Source organism: Epinephelus fuscoguttatus, linkage group LG15 (assembly GCF_011397635.1).
Source record: "Epinephelus fuscoguttatus linkage group LG15, E.fuscoguttatus.final_Chr_v1".
In the NCBI taxonomy this organism is placed as follows: domain Eukaryota; kingdom Metazoa; phylum Chordata; class Actinopteri; order Perciformes; family Serranidae; genus Epinephelus; species Epinephelus fuscoguttatus.
The window spans coordinates 7,620,323-7,638,612 of record NC_064766.1 but is presented as its reverse complement, the minus strand read 5'-3'; the positions used below and the strand labels follow the sequence as shown (position 1 = coordinate 7,638,612).

Genomic DNA, 18,290 nt, shown 5'->3' with positions numbered 1-18,290 from the left:
TGTAGGCGAGGATGGTTCAAGCCGCCACCACATTGGGCGGTGGTGGCATGTGGCTGCGAGTCACTTTTCTGTACATAATTTCAACTCACCAGTCGGTAAACTCTACTCCTGCTGACTCTGCTTCCTAGCCAGGTCGAGGTACTCAAATGTTAACATCAGTGAAAACTGAGGAAAAGATGAAGATGAAAGGGCACCAGCTGAACTAGCATCGTGCCAGCCATTGTATAGATGTTGACTAATAAAGTGCAAGACCTCCATGCCACCTCAGTTTTCTACAGGATATCAGTAAGTGTAATATCCTTTGTTTCACAGAAACTTGGCTAAATCCTAGATAGCGTCATTCAACCAGATGACTCTTTTTCTATACTGATCTGACTGAGCAGAGGATTCTGGTGAGAGAAGGGAAGGATTTTTTTGCTTTATGGTGAATAAAGATTGGTGTAACAGTTGGAATGTGAGGTGCTGTCCTGCTCCTGCGCCACAAGGGGATACAATTGCTATGCGCTGTTCGGAGGCACAGAGTTCTAGGGAAATGACCATGAGGCCATCTTGTTCAGGTCAAGATATGTGACCAAACTCCCGACATATGCCGCCAGTAAAGTGAGAGATGGAGTGAATCAGAGTCCGGAGCATGTTCGACCACTGTCAATGTCACCAGTGGCAACACTGAACTCACTGAGTCTGTGGTGGATTTAATGTGTAAAATAACAGAGGGGACTGTACCCAAAACTACAGTTAAATCATTCCAAACCCAAAACAGTGGATAAGACAAGACAAGAGGAAGAAGGTCTGAATAAAAATAAACAGGATGAGAGAGTTGAAGGGATCACGTTTCACTCGAGTTGTAAACCAGAAAAACAGGCTTTTTCTTTAGAGCTAATTCCATTTACTTTCTCATACATTTCATGGACATCCAGTTATTAGTTTTTTTTAGTTAGTTAGTTTTTTAAATTACCCAGTCATAGACAAAGTGTTCGTAGAGGAAACATTTGACCTGACAGTAGAGCAAGACAAAGGGACAGGGAGTGACAAAAAAAAAAGTAGCCATGAATTCCATCCCCCTTTCATAACAAGGCTGTCTTGTTATTAAGATCCCCATCCTTAAGCCCCGCCCCTCTTCTAGGAAAGCTACATGGCTAAGTAATTCTATTGTGTCACTGCTGTCAGCTGAGTCCAGTTTAATACTGCAGCATTGTTTTGGCTCCCTTATGGCTCGCTCTGCAGCCTAGACACAAACACAGTCATTGCACACAGAGCAGAGTTATGAACCATTTAACAATCGAAACGCTTTTTATGGCTTTGAATTGCTAAGTAATTCTTTCTTCCCATTCTTTTTTTTTACTCTGGTTTATCTGCGTCTTCATAATTGATTTTGTGTTAGATGTTAGATTTTTATCACCCTCTGAATCATGACCGCTAAGACCTCTGCATCAACCCCACAGGGATGCATAAGATTCACTGCAACAATAGTAAATAAAAACAAACGCTGATTAAGTGAGGAGACAAATCAGTGAGATGAAGCTACATTCTGGAGGATGACAAATTAAAAACATGGTCAGGAGAAATACTTATCACAAAGCCAATATGTACTTTTTTGTGTTGTGAGGCTTCATCAGGCACAGTAAAATATAAAGTGGACAGAGGCACCTGGTAATATTTCAGCGCAGAAATGCAAAGCTCTAGCAGTGCTCAGTTCGGTGCAGTGGCCCGCAAAACTCTGCTTTACTTCACAGCCTTATGGACCTTTTATTTCTTTAGTGGCAGCTTCTATCATCATGTCTCTGAAATGTCATCTCAAGAAAGAAGCAGTGTTTAGTGGAAAGTGGTACCAGTAAATGTCATCTCACCGTACGTCCACCGCGTCCTCCATGACTGTCATGTCCGTCTTGCACTTGGCTGAGGGGTTGATGGCGAGCTCGGCAGGGGGGATGACAAAACTTTTACTTAACGGCAGCCACATTCCTTCTCCTAAAGTGTACGTAAATCTGCAGAGAACAAGAGAGGTGGATTAAAAGAGTTAGGGTACAGGTTTGGCTTTTAAAAAGAATAGCAAAGAAACAAGGTCCAGTTACTGGAATGCGAGTGACAACAGCAGAGGAAACAAAGAACGACTGTGTCACGACACTCAAAATCTGTTAAGAAAAAAAAAAGACCATCTAAAGCAGGATTGGAAAGTTTCATCAAAGACGCTGTGCTGTGTAGAGGTGTAGCGAGACATTCTTATCAGTTTCTGTTCAGTCAACAAAATTATCTGTCTCTGCATCTGTATTCAGATAGAAGACGCACAGAAGGTGTGGTTATACTTGAGGTCACATTAAATTGGGCAAATGTTGTATTTCCTAACCGAATATTCACTGGCAATGGAATTGTTGTGCCTTCAAAACATCAAATTGATTTAATAATGGCATATAATTGATTATGAAATATACAAAAAAAAATGTAATTCAACACTTTTGTTTTTTTGCTCCCATTTTTCAAAGGTTTGAGTCAAAGACCTGAGACTTTTTTTGTTAAAATCTGTGTTAGTGAGCAAGTCTTATTTTCCATCATAATCAATCCATTTGACGGATGTGGCATATTAAGATGCTGACTGAAACAGCATCATTACTGCACAGGTGTGCCTTGGAATGGTCACAATAAAAGGCTGCTGTAAAATGTGCAGTTTCACCACACAACACAATGCCATAGATGTTTCAGGTTTTGAGGGGGCGTGTTACTGGCATGCTGACTGCAGGAATGTCCACCACAGCTGTCATTTGTGAACTGAATGTTCATTTCAGGATCATGAGAGGTCTCCAATGGTGTTTCTGTGAATTTGGCAGTACATCCTGCCAGCCTCACAAACACACAAGTTGGTTACTACAAACTGTTGTGAGGTCAAGACCCTGGTGAGGATGATGAGCACACAGCTGTGCTTCCCTGAGACTGTTTCTGACAGGTTGTGTAGAAATTCTTACAGTTAATGCATCAGCTGTTCAGGTGGCTGGTCTCAGACAATACTGCAGATGAAGATACTGGATGTGGAGGTCCTGAGTTAGTGTGGCTACATGCGGTCTGCAGTTGTGAGGCCTGTTGGATGTACTGCCAAATTAATGGAATCAACACTGGAAGCAGCTTGTGGTAGTGAAATGAACTTTCAGTTCACAGGCAACAGCTCTGCTAAACATTTCTACAGTCAGCATGCCAGTAACACGCTCCCTCAAAACTCATCTGTAGCATTGTGTTGTGTGATCAAACTGCACATTTTAGAGTGGCCTTTTCGTCTTAATTTCGTCTTAATATGCCACACCTGTCAGATGGATAGATTATCTTGGAAAAGGAGAAGTGCTCACTGACATGGATATAAAGAAATTAGCAATCAAAATTTGAGAGAAATAAATCTTTTGGGCGCATATAGTCTTAGAGCTTTAACTTAAACCTGTGGAAAATGGGAGCAAAAACAAACGTGTTGCATTTATATTTGTGTTCAGTATATATTTCTACTGTACTTTCCATCTCACTCTCTCTTTTATTTTTGTATTTTTAACTAAACTTGGTTTTATGAACAGTCTGAACCCCGCCCATAATGGAATAAGTAAATAAATGAATAAATGTATACATTTACAAAAAAAGAAATCTGAATAAATACAGGTAGCTATGAAATAAATCCTGAAATAAATGCATAAGAAAATAAATATATAAATGAGTCAATTTTTTTTTCATTTTATTTTGGTTCTTTTTTGTTTTGTTTTTCTGTTTTATAAGGACTACTTTATTCAATTTATTGGATGTTTATTTCATAATTACACATGTATTTACAGTACAGGCCAAAAGTTTGGACACACCTTCTCATTCAATGCGTTTTCTTTATTTTCATGACTATTTACATTGTAGATTCTCACTGAAGGCATCAAAACTATGAATGAACACATGTGGAGTTATGTACTTAACAAAAAAAGGTGAAATAACTGAAAACATGTTTTATATTCTAGTTTCTTCAAAATAGCCACCCTTTGCTCTGATTACTGCTTTGCACACTCATGGCATTCTCTCGATGAGCTTCAAGAGGTAGACACCTGAAATGGTTTCCACTTCACAGGTGTGCCTTATCAGGGTTAATTAGTGGAATTTCTTCCACTTTCTTTCCTATTGGACAACTGTTAAAATTCATATTATGGCAAGAACCAATCAGCTAACTAAAGAAAAACGAGTGGCCATCATTACTTTAAGAAATGAAGGTCAGTCAGTCCAGAAAATTGCAAAAACTTTAAATGTGTCCCCAAGTGGAGTCGCAAAAACCATCAAGCGCTACAACCAAACTGGCACACATGAGGACCGACCCAGGAAAGGAAGACCAAGAGTCACCTCTGCTTCTGAGGATAAGTTCATCCGAGTCACCAGCCTCAGAAATCGCAAGTTAACAGCAGCTCAGATCAGAGACCAGATGAATGCCACACAGAGTTCTAGCAGCAGACCCATCTCTAGAACAACTGTTAAGAGGAGACTGCGCCAATCAGGCCTTCATGGTCAAATAGCTGCTAGGAAACCACTGCTAAGGAGAGGCAACAAGCAGAAGAGATTTGTTTGGGCCAAGAAACACAAGGAATGGACATTAGACCAGTGGAAATCTGTGCTTTGGTCTGATGAGTCCAAATTTGAGATCTTTGGTTCCAACCGCCGTGTCTTTGTGAGACGCAGAAAAGGTGAACGGATGGATTCCACATGCCTGGTTCCCACTGTGAAGCATGGAGGAGGAGGTGTGATGGTGTGGGGGTATTTTGCTGGTGACACTGTTGGGGATTTATTCAAAATTGAAGGCACACTGAACCAGCATGGCTACCACAGCATCCTGCAGCGACATGCCATCCCATCCGGTTTGCGTTTAGTTGGACGATCATTTATTTTTCAACAGGACAATGACCCCAAACACATCTCCAGGCTGTGTAAGGGCTATTTGACCAAGAAGGAGAGTGATGGAGTGCTGCGGCAGATGACCTGGCCTCCACAGTCACCGGACCTGAACCCAATCGAGATGGTTTGGGGTGAGCTGGACCGCAGAGTGAAGGCAAAGGGGCCAACAAGTGCTAAACACCTCTGGGAACTCCTTCAAGACTGTTGGAAAACCATTTCAGGTGTCTACCTCTTGAAGCTCATGGAGGGAATGCCAAGAGTGTGCAAAGCAGTAATCAGAACAAAGGGTGGCTATTTTGAAGAAACTAGAATATAAAACATGTTTTCAGTTATTTCACCTTTTTTTGTTAAGTACATAACTCCACATGTGTTCATTCATAGTTTTGATGCCTTCAGTGAGAATCTACAATGTAAATAGTAACGAAAATAAAGAAAACGCATTGAATGAGAAGGTGTGTCCAAACTTTTGGCCTGTACTATATATCAGGGGACTTTTATTTTCCCAGGTCTTTTTATCAGTCAAAATTCCATGAAACCTATGGCTGACACATTCAGCATATTACATCTTAAGTGGATGAATATTAACTGAAATACAAGTTAAAAAACTGTTTTCTTGTTACTTTTTTCAATAATTTGACTGGGCTTTTTTTTCAAATTGAGGAAAGAAACACATACAGCTTAAAACTACATGTTTTGAGTGTCATTTTGATGTACGCTACACCAGCCCTTGACGCCTCCTGAGCACTCAGCACGCTTCCTGCTGTGTGTGACTTGATGGGGGGGGGCACAGACTATAGCGTTCACTTTTCAATAATGTGCAATAAATGAAATGTCTAGTTCATGTATTCAAATTCCTATGTTGTGAACAGAATGGGCATTTTTATCTTGCGGCCATCCAAGTGAAATTAATTATTTGAAGAAACAGACATGTCAATAACGCCTTTTCTTCATCCTCTTGAGTTACCAATTAACCTAGTCCCCAATCTGCATGTCTTTGGACTGTGGGAGGAAGCCGGAGTGCCCGGAGAGAACCCACGCTGACACGGGGAGAACATGCAAACTCCGCACTGAAGGGCTCCCACGCCCGGGATCGAACCGGCAACCCTCTTGCTGTGAGGCTAGAGTGCTAACCACCACACCACCGTGCCGCCCAATAACGCCTTTTCTTCCTCCCTAAATAATAACAAGCAACTTCAGCTAGAATAAATATCTGTGACCATCACATCATTTGTGCTTCCCCGAGTAACACTGATACAAACAATGAAAGCCAAAGTCCATCTGAATTTACTGCCAACACAGCCAAAGCAGCAGTCTGTGCCTGTCTACAGAATGTCATTGTTTCAGTTATCTTTTTCCTTGTGGACATCCTTCAGGAGTCTGCAGTCACAACAGTTCTTTGAGGCTGTTCTTAGCCACAGCAGTGCTTTAGCAAAATGCTAACATCAGCATGCTAACATGCTTGCAGTGACAATGTTACCATACTGATGTTGAGCAGCTATAATGTTTATAATGTTCACTGCCTTGGTTTAGCATGTTAGGATGCTAACATTCTCTAATTAGCACAAAACACAAAGTATAGCCAAGGCTGATGGGAGTGTCATTAGTTTTGGCCCAATATTGGGCAAATTGTCATTTTGACCTGACAAACAAAGTGATTACTAATCATTCACAAAGCATTGATGTCTACATTAAATTTTGTGGCAAACCTGTACAGTAGTTGACAAGACATTTTACATAAATTTGTCACCATCCATTCAGAAGATGTTGTGATAATTAAGTTAAAATTTTGACCTGCTGGTGGCACTGAATGTAAACTTAAGGAATCACCAGAGTCATTATGCTTCATCTCCTGGGGATCCACGATGTCTGTTCATTATTTCATGGCAATCCATCTAATCAATGTGGAGTAGGGAGGCACAAATTTATTGGCTACACAATGGTATTGGTTGTTATTCGCCTTGTTGACTGGCAACGGCCCATTTTCAAATAAGATGACATTCAGCGCTGGAAATGACCAATGTTTTTCTGGTGTGTCACATCAATTATGCATCGGCTAAATGGCTAAAAAGCAAGGCTCCAGACTAGCAGCCAAAAACCTAAGCTTAAATTAATGAACAGGTACAAGAAGATTAATGACTGTTTGACAAAATGGTTTGTATTCACACTGTTGTTTGACGAGATGGCTAATAGCTGCTGGCATCCTTGGGACAATAGAAAATACATTTGGGACAAACAGAGATCTTCCCTGGGACGCCATCTAGACAAAAGGGCACAGTAAACTCACTATCGACGCCTCAGGGAACGTATCCTATTGTTTCCCTGATAATGATACATTCTGAACAACAAATCTGTGAAAGAGGAGTGCTAGTACAAGTTAGCTGTTAGCAGGTAGTGGCAAGACTTGACAGTTAGCAACTAACAGCTCACAGAGGTTTCTCTGAGTCACACTATGATGTGCTCAAGCTCTATTCTGTACAAATGAGTGTTGGACAAAGGTAAATTATAACTTCTCATCATGTGTTCAATGTATTCTTGTAAAATGCTGCTTTTGGTGAGAATAATTACAGTTGTTCGAAGGACAAATTTGCTTATGTTTTCACAGCAGTACAAAATAGAGAGGGAATCAAGAAGGTGTATTATATATAATATAAAAAAAATTGGTATTGGTATTGACTGTTGGCAAAATTGTTATTTCAAACACCAGTATAGGCCCATAATTTAAAAATGTGTACATTCCTACTGTTGAGATATTCAGATAAGATCAAAGTCGATCAACCAACAGACTGACCAACAGACTGACTTTGCTTTTCCACAAGAGAGCGAACAAATTCTTTACTGCTGACAAACAAACTGATCTTCATGTGTAAAATTGATGCAGCCCCCCTTTAGGGTTAATATTCCATCAAGGTCTAGTCTTCCTGTTGTGTAAAAACAACCATGTCACTACAAAATGTCTACTTTTCAAAGATGAATGTTTTCGCTGCATCAATGATTTAGAATAATGGCATCGAGTTGCTCGGAGGGTATTTATATTACCTTTGAGCAAAGTTATCCTTTTTGCATAACTCTTTCTTGAAGCAGAAGGACACTGTGTGCTAATGGACGCAATGCATACAAAATGAGAAACCCTGACAAAAAAGGCCAATAGGAGTTTCCCCTGAGACAAAACACAGCTATAAATCTGTAAACAACAGATGTCTGGAAGAGGAGCTTTAAAACAATTCTTTATTTGTGAGTCAATGAAGATCATCAATTTTTAAACACTCTGCAGATGAAATGTAATACTTCCAACTTTAAGTTAAACAGTGCACGCTGAATTGCATTATTAGCACTGATGAATTATGCATGAATACTTGTAGCACAAAAGAGGGGAACTTGTTGATCAAATGGTTAACAACCATTTTTATGCAGACTAAACACATTTCCTCATTCACAATTGTTTAATTTGCATTTAATAAATTGCTAACTTAGCATAAGGAAAGGGCAGAAGATAGTGAGAACTGCATGCATTACCAGTCAATTTAAGAACAGACTGATTAAACCATTGTAGAAGTGGAACACTTAATTACATCCACCCAATTACTCCTTTTGTTTCAAAGTCAGGTTTTCTGTGGATCAAAGTGCTGCTGTCCTTCCATTTACTGGCTCTACCAAGTTATAATAAATCTATTAATATGGTAATATTCCCATATTATTTTCCAGGAAGCTGTTACCACCTCTCCCATATGTTATTTCACCGTCTCTTATGGGACTGTGTACAGCCGGAGTACTGAAATTCCCTGTGATGCATCATGACGTATATGGGTGACCACACGACAAATTAGCAGCCACTTAACAAGCACTACTTTATAATGGACAACTAGGGACTAGTGTTCCGCGATATGACTTATTTGGTTCACCCACAGAGAAACTGGAGGTGGAAAACACTAAGAGTTCCCGTGAGGAAACAGTTGTTGAGTGGAAAACATGTTTGCAGCCCTCAGAGGAACACCCCGCGGTTAATACTGTGCGAACGGCAAACGCTGTGTGTTTGAATGCTGACTCTCAGCATTTATCTCCTCCGACACGGGAGAATTTTTGCATGCATCCTCGAGTTTGCTTTGTTTTACTTTATCCTCTATACCACTGTGATTCTAATTGCCTCATTTGCTCCTGTGTTTAATGGTAATATGTGCTTTGGCAAACAAGATGATGGTGGCGTGGCTCTCTGAGCGCTCGCTGATATTCAAGGTCTTTTGCCGGCGCCTGGAGACGACAGGGTTGCTTGGCGAAGTTCAAAGCTTGAGGCTGAAAGATTTAAATTAGGATGGATGGCTGGGTGGGAGCAGTCTGAGGACAAAGACATTTTAAACTGCACGGCTGGACGGAGTGAGAAGTGAAAGGCTTCTTGCAGAAAAGATCCTAGCAGGGAGGGCGATGTATCAAAGCACTTCCTGGAGATATTAGTGCGATGCCAGCCTCCTCTGTCTGTTCCTAACGTAAAGACAATTCCAACAGCTGCAAGAGCTGTACACACTCTCTACTGGTTTCCTTTTTATTGTAAGCAATGGTAAAAAACTGTCTTTTTCTGTTTATGCTGGTGTACTGTCATGGAAGGACTTGTGATGAAGGCAGTTGCACATGCTCTGTTAAATCTGTTCTTTCTCAATCCAGGAAACAAATCATTTGGTGAAAAATAAGCAGGTATAAACATTGTTAGGAACCTCTGTCACAGAGAAGTCTTCTGTTGTATGTTTCTTTGTAAAATGGCTGGCAGTGAACATAAGAAAGGGGAATCCTGTTAACTACATATACTGTAAAGGCACATTTACTGCCATGAAACACTGGGAAAAAAGTTACTGGGAATGTTTAACATTAAGACAATTTTTTTTACTTATTACTTAATGTTAGTGTGGTTATTTACTTAATACAGCATTTATTGATTTTGGCTGCTTGTTGGCAGGCAAAGAAGCTGCAGAACACGAATGATGTTCTGGTAATCACTTTTAAAAGCTGAACTGGGGAATGTGTTAGCGAATACTTTCGTTACCTATCAGTTGCCTAATTACTCATCCAGTAAACACAAGGCAGAATTGGAGTTCTTTTGGAGTTGTGTTTTTTCGCCATGTTACAAAAGGTTAATATTCACTCTGGTTTCATGGTGCATTTCATTTGCACTGCAAAGTTGGAAATCCAAGGTTCCTAATCAGGAATTTCAACTAGAGCACCCCAGGCTCCCAAGACAGCCACTCAGCCTTGCTTCCAATTTTCCCAGCGGCCACTTGTGATACTGGTGTGGAAAAAAAAAACCTGTGGCCCAAAGAGCATTTTCTACAATGACCACCATTATAAAAGAGACACCTCAAACTGCAACCAAGGTTATGACTCTTTCGAATTTAAAGTCTACGAGCCAAGCAGGAACCAGTTGGTGGGGGCAAGCGGAAGAAAAACTACTGTACATATTTAGTGGGCCTCATGGCAGCAAACTTTTTGGGTGTTCATGCCAGGCAAGCAGTTCTCATTGGACCGAATTGGTGTGGCCTTGGGATCCAGTACCCGGATCTAATAGCACATCCATGGAACACCCCCTTAAGTTGGATTTCTGACTTGCAAAGTCGGAGGAACCCAACCAACCCCGCCTTCAAAATCCAAGATGGCTGCTATGTGCATCAACAGTAGTGAAAGCTGTTCTGCCTAATTTGTGTCTCAATAAAACAGTCCTGTGCACAGGGCTGTGCAACTTCTATCTGTGGACGTGTTGCTCAGTGTTTTAATGCACAAAATACAGCATAATGCATTGTTATTAACTGGTATTGCTAACAATGGCTAACCTGGCTAAAACTGGTATAGCCAACAGCATCTTTTTTTTTCTGACTTGTTGTACTGGAGCATGGTCAACGCAGGTGGGACATCATAGAAAAGAAATAGATTATAAATGCACTCAAACTGCGGAAGACAACAAGACGATTCATGTGATCACACTTTCACAAAAGTTATTGCAGCCCCTTTAATTAGTGCTGTCTGCCAATTGAACTCTCTTTTCCATTTAATTTAACAAACATGCTGCTCTAACATTAATCAGAACACAATGATTATCTGACCTGAGAGAAAATGAAGTGCCTCTGCCTCTCTTTGGAAATCTAATCTTTCACTCCATTACATAAGACTTTTAAAACTGACAGACGCAGCTACAGAAGGCACTCTGCAGCCAGAGCTCAACATCCTCCCTTAGTCATGAGAGAGAGAGGAAATCAAAGCTAGTGTACCAGAATTAAAACAAGTTATTGGACTGTGCGATCTTTTGCGTGCCGTGCACTGTGCAGCACCATGGAAAAAGCAGTCGGGGAAAACAAAGTTTTGTGAAGTTTCACTTACCTGAAAATGCGATCAGAGGGCTGCTCTCCCATCACAAGATCAAAACCGCGCTGGAAGATGGTGTAAGGCCAGGGACTGACGTGGAAAAAAAGAATAGATCAGAGGAAGAGACAAAAAAGAGGGAAGAATAAAACGGTGTGTTAAAATCAAAGAGAGAGAAGCGTTGAATTTTTCAGTGTACCCATCCTCCTAATCTAAACCCCTTAAAATCATAAGCCATGTTTCAGTGTCTCACTTCAAGTCATTCCCGCCTCCCAGAGCCCCACAAATCACAAGCAGCATTACGATGTGTGCTGTGTGTAAACATGCTGATTGAAAAATGTGTTCTGCGGCAGCTGACATGCAATGTGACTTTGGCTCGTATCTATTTACCAGGGGAGGGGATAAGAGAGGATGACAGGATGAGACAGAATGGGAGAAAGAGACACAGAGAAGGGGGGGAGAGACAGACGGTGATGGAGAGAGCAGACCATGAAAAAACAGAGACAAAGAGGAAGAATGAGAGAGAGAGAGAGAGAGAGAGAGAGAGAGCGAGAGAGGGGAACATCGAGGGGACGAGACTGATGCCAAGAGGCAGAAGTGAGAGAGGGAGAATGATGGAGATTAATGGGGAGTGGCAGCTCGGGGACTAAACAGTCTGCAAAGTGAGAGTGTAAGGAGGAGAAGTGACAGCGGCCCGATGTCATTCTGAGCAAACTCCTACACTACTGTAAGCAAAAAGAACATCGAGGAAGAGGGGAGCCGCTTCCATGCCACAGGCTGTGGTCATTAAACATTTAAGTCACCCCAGGGTGCCCACTCTGTCACAGTGATGGGGACACAAGGAGAACACCAGGGAAATGAGACTCAGAGGTGCACAGTTGGGTGGGCTAACAGGAAGATTCAGATGTCTCAAAATATGTAGACCAAATAAAATCCACATTGTGAACATGCACTGAGGCTGGCACGAGACACAGTGGAAATAAAGAGAAAATGGCATACTCTGCCTGCTGGTGATGTCGTAGACAAGAATTTAGTTCTCCTATCATAATTTATCTGTACCACTTATCTTCACTTCATGACTTAATGTCTTAAGGTGGTAATAAACAACTCAAACTGCTGTTCAGTTTATCAGTTTTGCTGATAACGCAAGATGTGTTTGAATAAATCTAATTAGGGTTTATTTATAACCTGTCATCACAATTACAGTATGGTATATATAAACATAAAACAACAACATAAAACAAATATTTGACAACTAAATGAGCCATTGAGATAATATACTATATATACTGCTATATACTTTATTGTGATTGACTTTAACCAATTTAAAAGATAATTGACAAGATGTAATTCAACACTGACTCATTTTCCACTGATATTATTTATCAATCATTTAATTTTAAAATGAAACAGCAAAATTAAACACTTTGACTTCATTTTGTAGTATTCCATTCAATTATGTTTCTGTCTGTCGTATGCCATCTCATAATTCATTCATTCCCTGCTTTAACATTTAAAGGTTCCATTTTGCACTAGCTGTCATGTAAAGATGAGCAGCGTGCCATCTTAAAATCAAATGAAGTCCAACCTACAGAGCAGGAATAGCTGGCTCTGATTGGCCAGCTGTAATGGGTTAGCAAGGGTCATGTTTGATTCAGACCAGTCGGAACCTAGTGTATTTGTATAGTAGTGCTCTGTAGTATTAGTTGTAATTCTAAATTGAAACTAACAGCTGTTAAAAAACAGCCTCTTAAACCTGTCTTCTACCAAAATTAGTGCATGTATGCAGCAGGGGCGATTCTAGGATCAGAGGTTTAGGGGTGCTGAGCGCCCAGAGAGCTGCCCAGCCAGGCAAGATAAATTTCACTGTTGTGTACATTTTAACGCAATTTCATTCCCACATTTGTGAAAGACAAGCACAAGACAAGGGGGGGGGGGGCTGCTGTGTTTATGTTGTTAAAATATTAAAATATTACGTTGCAACCAGGTACTGTATGGTTTTGACACTTTTCTAGCTTGTAAAGGGACACTCAGCAAAAAAAAAAAAAAAAATCTCTCAAATTTTAGGGGTGCTGGGATTCAATTTAGGGGTGAAATGCCTATGGTATGCAGGTTTTTTAAACACCAGCAAGCCCCCTTGGAAAAAAGTACACAGCTCTGCAGAAGACAAGTATGCCCTTTTGCCTTTTTTTTTCACTGGTGTATCATGTTTGATGTCACGGACAAGCCAAAAAAAGAGGTCAGTAATCAGTAGAAAGCAGCATGGTGGCCTCTCTCTCTTTCAAACTCTGTGCAGACTAATGGGGCTCAGAGTAAGTTCAATCAGGAAGACTTTCTTTGAGCTCATCCATTTACGATCCTCTCTGTCCCACTTCCACTGCCTCCTCTACCTTCCCTATTCGACTATGGATTCATCACCTTCCCTAAATCATACCATCTCTATAGGGTCTAATCGCCAAAATCTTTCCATAGTTGTCATTCTTATGTGCACATGTTAATAAATATTCTTTTTACTAAGAAAAAAAAAAGAAATGAGTCTCTCCTGATTGAAATTTGGATCAGTGTTTAAGCACTGTTTCTACGGAGACAGACAGTATTTTGTGGTGGCCTCTCATTGCATTTCACCGATAAAGGGGCTGAAATTAGCAAGTTCACCCAGATGGTTTATTTCCATCACTGCCGATCAGAGCTGGAGCTGATCAATACCCGTGACTACTGCAAAGTCATCTGACCCAGATGTGAATGCTGATTATAACCTTTCCCATTACAATGAAATGCCAGATGTAAGCAAGCGTCACTGGGTTTTTTTGTGCAGTGGGAAAGGGGCTTTATTGATTATTAAACCCCAGATACAAAAGTGATTAACTAACTACTTCACTTGTTCCTCACTCCTAAGGCTGGGCAATATGGAGAAAATCAAATATTACAAAATACTGATTAAATACTGTGATATCACTATTTCAATGATATTGTAGGGTTGACTATTTATCTTTTCACAAAATATGGTCTATTGGATAAAAGCTTATATCAAGGTACATATACATTTATTTTGCATATACATTCTCTGGAAGATTAATTGAAAATCAGTTTATATAAAATATAGCCAGCTGGAAATGTTTGTTTTTGGCAATTAAGTACCTGACAAATTGAGGTACTTCATCACATTAATCACATAGAAATCCCATTGCTATAATTGGAAGATTGATGACTATGGACTAATGCACTAATTACATTTTAAAAAGCACAGATACAATGGAATTAACAGTATAACACAATCTCTGACATTTGCTAAATGTGTGTCTTTGCAGAGTATGGTCTGATTTACTTCAAAACTGGAAGTACAGGGGGGAAAGACAACTAATAAACTAAGTAAATAACTAATCCCACAGTAATCCCATGGTATATGAGGTCACAGAGGGAACTGTCGACACTGTCTCTTTTTGATGTGAGTATGAGCAGTTTCTGGATCAGTAGCACCCCTACACATTCACCCTGAGTGGTCACCCAGTGGTTGGCACTGTGGCTGAGGTGTTAGCCAAATGTCAAGGACTTTTTAACAAGCAGATGTGAACCCAATTAAGCGTTTATATGACTTCCTGGGACAGGGGTCTGAAACAGCATTTTTCAATGCCAAAAGATATCAAGTCATCACTTGAAATCATTATTGTAATATAGAAGAAGTGACCTTGCACCCAAAGAGATGAGAGGACCAAAAAGCATGATAAAGCGCCCACAACCTTACTGACTCACCATAGGCCAGGACGTGATTTATTGGTAGCGCTAAATTTCACACAACTGTCTTTTAAGTCCACAGCTTGAAGTATTTTTGGTTTAGAGGCACAATTTTAGACATAAAGATGGCTTTGGTATGGAGACTACAAATTTATAACAAAAACCCCTCATTACAGTGTTTGAAAGAAATTAAATCTAATGGAAAAAGTGTTGTTTGTTACAATGTGGTTATTGTAGGATTCAGGATCTTTGGAGTTAGAATATCTCAGCCTCTCTTGCTTCAGTTTTGATGTTTCTCTTAAAAATAAATAAACGAATAAATTCTGTCTCTTGTGGTTCCCCCAACTCAATATTAAATTGCCGGATTACCCCTGTAATTATTCACAAATAGATAAACAAAGCACAATAATGTAGTGTGGTCAGCCAGGCAGTAAGATTTGGTAAGTAGGTTTAGTAATTACTTTCTTAAGCTTAACATGTTTAAGTCAATTCAAATTAAGTCAAAAGTTATTTGTGGAAGACATTTACTGTAAAAACAAGTGTTGGCCAAAGTGCTTTGCAGTCTGTCTGTCTCATTATAAAAGTAGAACAGAACAGATTTAAAACAATGTTTTAGTTATATTAATTATTAAAGGGACTCAAGCGCAATTGTAAAACAGTAGGTCTTTAGATCTAAAATTGGCAGTGGATGGGTAATATCTGACAGTGAACATAAACTGTTCCACAGTCTGGGAGCAGGGATGAAAAAATGCTCAGTCACTGAACTTTGACTGGGAACATGATGAGGAATATCTGATCTGAGGATCCGAGGAGTCTGAGGGTAGAATAGGGACTGAGGAGACCAGAGATGTACTCTGGTGCCAGTCAATGCCATGCTTTAAAAACAAAATAATATTAAATATAAGTCTGTATTTGCAAAGGGGAGATTTGGTCTTTCTTCCTTGCTGCTGCATTTTGAGTTAGCTGCAGGCCACATATGGATGACTCCCACACAAGTTAAATATAAGGGCTACAGTAGTCAGGATGTGGGGGAATAAAAGCATGTTAGATGGTCTCCAAATCCCTCCAAAGAGTCAAAAAATGTATTTCTGCTATCAACTCTCATGGAAAAGCTGCTACTAGTGACATTTGTTTTTCAAATTTTAAAGGGCCAGTTCACCCCAAAATCAAAATGTTTCCTCTTACCTGTAGTGCTATTTATTAATCTAGATTGTTTTGGTGTAAATTGCAGAGTGTTGGAGATATCAGCAGTAGAGACGTCTGTATTCTCTCATGTATAATGGAACTAGATGGCACTCTGCTTGTGGTGCTCAAAGTGCCAAAAAATACATTTGAAAAACTCAACAGCAATGTCTCTTTCCGAAAAGCATTACACAATTACTCAAGATAATCCACAGACCTTGTTGTGAGCAGTTTCATGTGGGAACTATTTTCTTTCTGCTGAACTACACCCACCAACTGTGTTACTGCGCAGAAGGAAAAGTGCATCTACTGCTAGCTCATCTAGCACTACTGAGCTAGGTAATGTTACAGCTCAGCTGAGAAGGACGCCATTAATGTTCACATCTTACGCTATCACAAGCACAAGCCTCTCGTCCATGAGTAGATGCACCATCATACAGTGACTGTATTTAACTGTATAATAACTCTATATTTTATGTTCAGGTGCTCCAGCAGTTTTGTCTGATTCAGAATATTAACTGACACTGGCAGCATCACCGTTCTTTTTGATTTATCTGTTCAGCCAAATGAATGGCCTTGTGTGATGTGAAGGCAGATTTCCCTGTTGTAAATTGTTTTTCCACCATTTCCCTCTGCCTGGTAATGAGCAATCATAAACCATCAGTAGGTGATTATCATAACTTACCCCTGATTGGGCCCCCACTCGCTGCGGATGCAGAGGTGCTTGTGGACCGGGTCCTTCATGTAGCCGTCGAGGCAGAGGCATTCTCCTGCAAACAGGAAGGCAGTGATTCAATCATGTTTTCATTATAGTCAAGCTCTTTTTAATTCATTGGAGAATTCCCTTTGCTCCTCTCCTTTAATTTTACTCCATGAGAGCTATCCCAAAGATTAGCCTCTTAAGGCAGTTAGAGGATTCTCAATCCTCTCATATTTTTAATGATGTAGTCATGTTTTATTTGCAGCTATTTGAGCCATATTTTTGTCCAAATTACTTCAAAAGCTCACAAAGTTTTCCAGCAGGGGCGCTTCAAAGGAGCTGCTCTAAAAATGTCAGTTAATGGCCAAAGGCAACTAATAAAAGCAATGGTCCTCCCTGCTGTGCATCATACCATCAGATGGTTTTCTGACACATTTGATCAGGACACATGTGAAACACTGGCACACTGCCATAACCTGTATTTTTTGGGCGGGTGGTGGTGGTGTGTATGTGTGGTTGTTAAAAATCCATGGCTCTAATTCTGCATAATAGGTTCTGGCCCTTTAGCAGAGCAGGCCTAAAAAAGGGCCCGTTTTACTTTGTGGTGTCTTCAACTTGTTTCTTCTTTTCTAGCAACAACGCAACCAATCAAAGACCTTCTCCAATAATGGCTCCACATATAAACCTAATACAAGCACACGCATAACAGCTTCTTTGAATTACAGCTACAGGCCTACAGTCAGCTCGTAAATTTGTTCATACCTTTCAAAGCACTCACATATGTGAAAAGTTCTTACTTAGTACACCATTATTATTCGGAGAAACAGCTGCATTTTATGTTTCTTAGCGTTTGTTTGAACCAGTTTTTAAGACCGCTAGTCTAGGCCTGTCGCGATATGCGATAAGTCGGTTAATTGCACGGTGAATTTAAAGGGAGACGGTAACTTTTCCGGCCGTGATTAATTGACATATTCATGCGTGTTTGTTTTCCTCATCTCTCTCCACTAAAAAGACTGGACGACAAGAGCGTTCACTGCCGTGCATCGTCTGGCAGTCTCTGTGGGGGAGGTGGGGCTATGGGCCACACACACACGCACGCACGCACGCACGCGCGCGCGCGCGATCTTCGTGAGGGGGAGACGAGGAGGAGAAAAAGGAGAGTGTAAGAGAAAGACAGGGAACTTGTTCCTAACCAAATGCCACGGCCCCCGTGTGGGAGTGTTTTGGATTTAAACCAAATGACAGAGGGGAGCCCAGTAATTTGGATGAGCCGGTGTGCCGGGTTTGTTCTAAAACCATCTCAACAAAAAGAGCGAATATGACCAACTTACCTGCACACCTGAGAGTGAGGGACTGACAGTCTGTTTTTTTGTATTTATAAAGGTCTTTATTTATTTATTTCGGATATTTAAATTTTCTTTTTTTGCATTCCTAAATATTCCTGTTAAGT

General features: G+C 40.4%; 1 protein-coding gene across 3 annotated transcripts in view; it reads right to left on the bottom strand.

Moving 5' to 3' along the window:
• The window catches only part of astn1 (astrotactin 1), a 568,467-nt gene that overhangs the window by 374,234 nt on the left and 175,943 nt on the right, over positions 1-18,290 (bottom strand). For all 3 annotated transcript variants that reach the window (XM_049597470.1, XM_049597472.1, XM_049597473.1), the window contains 3 exons: positions 16,826-16,910; positions 11,245-11,319; positions 1,848-1,985 (listed from right to left, as the gene is read on the bottom strand). In XM_049597470.1, the coding sequence (XP_049453427.1) occupies positions 1,848-1,985; positions 11,245-11,319; positions 16,826-16,910 (298 nt within the window). The remainder of the gene's footprint in view (positions 1-1,847; positions 1,986-11,244; positions 11,320-16,825; positions 16,911-18,290) is intronic.